The sequence below is a fragment of the Phyllobates terribilis genome, unplaced genomic scaffold, assembly GCF_046119375.1.
Source record: "Phyllobates terribilis strain yellow unplaced genomic scaffold, ASM4611937v1 Scaffold_2__4_contigs__length_985480577, whole genome shotgun sequence".
In the NCBI taxonomy this organism is placed as follows: Eukaryota; Metazoa; Chordata; class Amphibia; order Anura; family Dendrobatidae; genus Phyllobates; species Phyllobates terribilis.
In genome coordinates, this window is record NW_027362762.1 from 953,620,032 (window position 1) to 953,626,031 (window position 6,000).

A 6,000-nucleotide genomic window follows, 5' to 3' on the forward strand; every position below is an offset into this window, starting at 1 on the left:
TGAAAACTGATAACATAAGTATCTGCTGACATGTGGAGTAAATACAGTGTCATCCGAGACGAATGGGCCCGGAGCGCCCACTACAACCAGTCACTGACTCTCTACCTCGTGTCCACTCATGTCGGGTGTTATAAAGCTGCGTATTATATCCTTTCACTAGTGATTTAAAGGGATTGTTCCATTTTTAAGTTAGAAAAGTTCTGCAACTTTCTGTTGTACTTTTGAGCTCCAATTCCTCATGATCTACCAACATATGTGCTATGTAAGATTACTGATTAAACGCTGTGACGTCGCCCTGGGTAGTGCCACACAACAAACTCTGTTCTGCTGTATCTATACGTCCATCCATAGAGATCGTGTTGTATTCAGATGACTTACTTTCATGGATTTTAATCTCTGATTGTGATCTATGAACGTGAGCGACTCTTTTATCTCCCAGTGACGCCATCCCTTCTTCTCTTTTTCTCCCTTAGTTCCCCTTGTGTTGAAAAGCTGCGCAGAGTTTATCGAGGAGCACGGGGTCGTGGATGGTATCTACCGCCTATCAGGAGTCACATCAAATATACAGAAACTAAGGTAACTTCTGCCTTCCTGTTTACAGACATCCATTAAATGAGCAAAAAGGAAGCAATTTACTAAAAATAAAAAAGGTGGCGCTGTTACATTGCTGTCTATGGCAGAACTGGTCCTTCCGCAAAGTGGTGAAAGCTGGTATTACAACTGAAAAATACAACTTCTTCAAGAAAATATTTTTAGAAAAGTCATTGACACAGCATCACCTAAGCCTTAAAGTCTGGATTATCAGGTTAAACTCTTTCTAATCCAGCATGAGATGATTTCTTCTGGATTGTCTAGGAGTGGGACCACCATCAAAGTCCCAATGGATATGGGATAACTTTGGAAAAACCCTTTAAGGTGTTAACGAGTGAATCAGAACACAGCAGAGCACATAATATCGTTTATTACAACTATCTGTTGCCCATACTAACCAAACACAGTGCAACTTTTATTTTACCAGACCACTTCCCGCCTGGGTCATTTTTTATTTTTTGCGCTTTTGTTTTTTCCTCTTCTTCCTCCAGGAGCCATAACTTTTTTTTATTTTTCCATCCACACAGCCGTATGAGGGCTTGTTTTCTGCAGGACGAGTTGAAGCTTTGAATGATACCATTTACTTTACCATACCATGAACTGAAAAATGGTAAAAAAAAAATTCAAGTTGGGTGAAATGGTGAAATAATGCAATTCCGCCATTGTTTTTTTGGGGTTTTGTTTCTACTGCATTCATTATGCGGTAAAAATTACCCAAAAACGTGACTCTCCAGAGCAGTACGATTGCGACGATACCAAACCTGTCAAGGATTTTTGTTTACTTAAGTGGAACTTTTCTTTTTTTTTACCAAATTTGTCACCATTTTCTGAGACTCATAAATTTTGTATTTTTTTCTCGATGCGGCTGTGCGAGGGCTTGTTTTTATGTAGCGACGTGTTTTTTCTTATATAATTTTGAGGCACGTGACGTGAAATCTTTTTAAGTGCTTTTTGTTGCATTTTTGGGGGGGAAAGGGCGGCAAGTCGGCGACCAAAAACTACGATTCTGGATTTTTGATTTCTTTTCTGTCTATCTTACGGGTTAACCAATTTTTATACTTTGATAGTTGGGACTTTTACGGATGCGGCGAGACCAAAATATGTTTATTTAATTTATATATTTTTGCTCAAAGGAAAGAAAAGGAGGGGCAGGGCTACAACTTTTATATACTTTGGACTTTTATATATTTTTTTTATGACTTTTTTAGTCTCCGTAGGTGACACGAATCAGCCTGCACTGTATACTGCTGAGACGATTAAAATAATACATCAGAAAAAAAAAACTGATGGTCTCCAGGCAGCAGCAGAAGATCCTTTTTTTTTTAAATCTGTACAATATTTTATAGAATAAAATAAACTAATGACAAAAAAACGATATCACCGCGGAGTTCAGAACCAGCGCTAATCACATCATTAATGAGCCTCCAGTATTATCGGGGTCGGTACTAATCGCGTCCCGTAGTGGATAGGATGTAGGTCAGTATTCTGCTATTAATGGCGCCGTGCAGACTGTAATAATTGGGTGCGCTCACACAGGACCATCTGCCGGCCCGGTGCCCCGCCGGCCCATTAATGTGATCGCTGTTTATCTTCTAATTACCGGATATTAATAACTGCTAATTATCTAGCAGGAGAAATCCTGGAAAATGACCTAAATGTGAAGTGTGGTCTCAGCCAGACCGGTTTTCTTTTTCAGGCAGGAGTTTGTCTCTGACCAATGCCCGGACCTGACCAGAGAAGTTTACCTCCAGGACATTCACTGTGTGGGGTCGCTGTGCAAGTTGTACTTCCGGGAGCTCCCCAACCCACTGCTCACCTACCAGCTGTACACGAAGTTCACGGTAAGCCACTGTCTGCTCCGCTGACGTCTGTGTGTCCGGTGGGGGCCGACCGGAGAAATGGGACATTACGCCCTACTCAGCCAAGGACTCCGCTCAACTGTATGAAGAGCCCTGGCCGAGAGTCATCGTCTATGTGCAGCCAGATTCAAGAGTGCTGCTGTCATAGCGGACATGTATACTGTTATGTATATACTAGATGGTGGCCCGATTCTAACGCATCGGGTATTCTAGAATATGTATGCGGCCAGCGGGGCTCAATCAGCAGAGCGTTGTTTAAATTTGGCGCCAATCTCGCTGATTGTTCGCGGCCGGCGGCCTCAACCAATCAGCAGAGCGGTGTTTAAATTTGGCGCCAATCTCGCTGATTGTTCGCGGCTGGCGGCCTCAACCAATCAGCAGAGCGGTTTTTAAATTTGGCGCCAATATTGCTGATTGATCTCGGCCAGCGACCGCGATCAACCAGCAGAGCGTTGCTTAAATTTGGCGCCAATCTCGTTGATTGGTCGCGGCTGGAGTCCGCGACCAATCAGCACAGCGGTGTTTAAATGTGGCGCCAAGGTCGGTGATTGGTCGCGGCCGCTATTTAAATGTGGCACCCAAATCGGTGATTGGTCGCAGGCAGCGGCCTCGACCAATCAGCAGAGTGGTGTTTAACTTTAGCGCCAAGATCAGTGATTGGTCGCGTGCGGAGAGCGCGACCAATCAGCGAATCGTATTGGTGAGGAGCGGGGAGCGGAATTGTATTAGTGAGGACCGGGGAGCGCCGCTGCCTGTGCGGATACTTCCGCTGCGAGAACCCGGGACATGAGCGACTGCTCGCAGCAGAAGTATCCCGACCCGCAGCGCCGCTCCCCGGTCCTCCCTTCACACCCTAGCCGCTGATGTCCCCACAGTATCTGCATGGTGTTACATGCCCGCGACCAATCACCGATTTGGGCGCCAAATTTAAATATAAGCCACGACCAATCACCGATCTTGGCTCCACATTTAAACACCGCTGTGCTGATTGGTCGCGGCCGATATTTAAATTTGGCGCCCAAATCGGTGATTGGTCGCGGGCAGCGCCAGCGACCAATCACCGATTTTTAACACAAATGTCCGGACCTTTGTAACACCATGCGGATACTGTGGGGAGATCAGCGGCTAGGGTGTGAAGGGAGGACCGGGGAGCGGCGCTGACATCTAATTGGTCGCGGCCGCTATTTAAATCTGCCGCACAAATCGGTGATTGGTCGCTGTCCTGGCCCGCGACCAATCACTGATTTTGGCGCCAAAGTTAAACACTATTGTGCTGATTGGTCGCGGACGCTGACCACGACCAATCACCGATTTGGGCGCCAAATTTAAATATCGGCCGCGACCAATCACCGATCTTGGCTCCACATTTAAACACCGCTGTGCTGATTGGTCGCGGCCGATATTTAAATTTGGCGCCCAAATCGGTGATTGGTCGCGGGCAGCGTCGGCGACCAATCAGCACAGCGGTATTTAAGTTTTGCGCTAAGATCAGTGATTGGTCGGGTCCGAAGACCGCGACCAATCATCGAATCGTCTTGGTGAGGACCGGGGAGCGGCGCTGCCTGTGCGGCTACTTCCGCTGCGAGAACCCGGGACATAGCGGGCGCTGGCAGCAGAAGTATCCCGACCCGCAGCGCCGCTCCCAGGTCCTCCCTTCCGCATGGAGGTCAGCGGCGCCGGCGGTCCTTCCGCTGTTACCGGCCGGGAGATGAGCGCATCGCGCCGCTCATCTCCCGGCTGCATCTCCGTCCCGCAGATGGGTCCGGCGGTCGGGTCCCTTCTGCTGGTACCGGCCGGGAGATGAGCGCCTCGCGCCGGTCATCTCCCGGCTGCATCGCCACTGAGCTCCGTCCCGCAAATCCCGCAAATGAGCCGCTAACGGCCGCCATCTTTTTTCAGAAATCCCGCGGCGCTGATTGGCCGCTGGCGGACCAATGAGCGACGCGGGATTTTCTGGACAGACAGACACACAGACAGACAGACAGACGAGATAAGACGATTATATATATATATAGATAGATAGATATTTTCATATACATGCACATGTTCATACATATACAGTGGGGAAAATAAGTATTTGATACTCTACTGATTTTGCAGGTTTTCCCACCTACAAAGAATGGAGAGGTCTGTAATTTTTATCGTAGGTACACTTCACCTGTGAGAGACGGTATGTAAAAATAAAAAAACAGAAACTCACATTGTATGATTTTTGCATTTTATTGCATGAAATAAGTATTTGATCACCTATCAACCAGCTAGAATTCAGGTTCTCACAGACTTGTTAGGTTTTCTTTAAGAAGCCCTCCTACTCTGCACTCATTACCTTATTAATTGCACCTGTTTCATCTCATTACCTGTATAAAAGACACCTGTCTGCACAATCAATCACACTCCAACCTCTCCACCGTGGCCAAGACCAAAGCGCTGTCTAAGGACACCAGGGACAAAATTGTAGGCCTGTTCAAGGCTGGGATGGGCTACAGGACAATAGGCAAGCAGCTTGGTGAGAAGGCAACAACTGTTAGCACAATTATTAGAAAATAGAAGACACCAAGATGACTGTCAATCTTCCTCGGTCTGGGGCTCCATGCAAAATCTCACCTCGTGGGGTAAGGATGATTCTGAGAAAGGTCAGGAATCAGCCCAGAACTACACGGGAGGACATGGTCAATGACCTGAAGAGAGCTGGGACCACAGTCTCAAACATTACCATTAGTAACACACTACGCCATCATGGATTAAAATCCTGCAGGGCACACAAGGTCTCCCTGCTCAAGCCGTACATGTCCAGGCCTGTTTGAAGTTCACCAAAAGGTCATGTGGTCACATGAGACCAAAATAGAACTTTTTGGTATCAACTCCAGTCGCCGTGTTTGGAGGCAGAAGAAGGATTACAGCGCCAAGAACACCATCCCAACCGTGAAGCATGGTGGAGGAAATATCATGCTTTGGGGGTGCTTTTCTGCAAAGTGGACAGGACGACAGCACCGTATTGAAGGAAGGATAGATGGGGTCATGCATGTAGGTTTTGGCCAACAACCTCCTTCCCTCAGTAAGAGCATTGAAGATGGGTCGTGGCTGGGTCTTCCAGCATGACAATAGCCTGCAACACACAGCCAGGGCAACTAAGGAGTGGCTCTGTAAGAAGAATTTCAAGGTCCAGGAGTGGCCTAGCCAGTCTTCAGACCTGAACCCAATAGAAAATCTTTGGAGGAAACTAAAACTCAATGTTGCCCAGCGACAGCCCCGAAACCTGAAAGATCTGGAGAAGATCTGTATGGAGGAGGGGGCCAAAATCCCTGCTGCAGTGTGTGCAAACCTGGTCAAGAACTACAGGAACGTCTGACCTCTGTAATTGTAACAAAGGTTTCTGTACCAAATATTAAGTTCTGTTTTTCTATTGTAACAAATACTTATTTCATGCAATAAAATGCAAATTAATTATGTAAAAGTCATACAATGTGATTTTCTGGGTTTTATTTTTAGATTCTGTCTCTCCATTCTTTGTAGATGGGAAAACTTGCAAAATTGGCAAAATACTTATTTT

General features: G+C 46.6%; 1 protein-coding gene across 2 annotated transcripts in view; it reads left to right on the forward strand.

The window, feature by feature from the left end:
* ARHGAP31 (Rho GTPase activating protein 31) overlaps window positions 1-6,000 on the forward strand; it is a 203,220-nt gene that overhangs the window by 89,457 nt on the left and 107,763 nt on the right. For both annotated transcript variants that reach the window (XM_073668582.1, XM_073668581.1), the window contains exons 2-3: window positions 474-576; window positions 2,288-2,432. In XM_073668582.1, coding sequence (XP_073524683.1) covers window positions 474-576; window positions 2,288-2,432 — 248 coding nt within the window. The remainder of the gene's footprint in view (window positions 1-473; window positions 577-2,287; window positions 2,433-6,000) is intronic.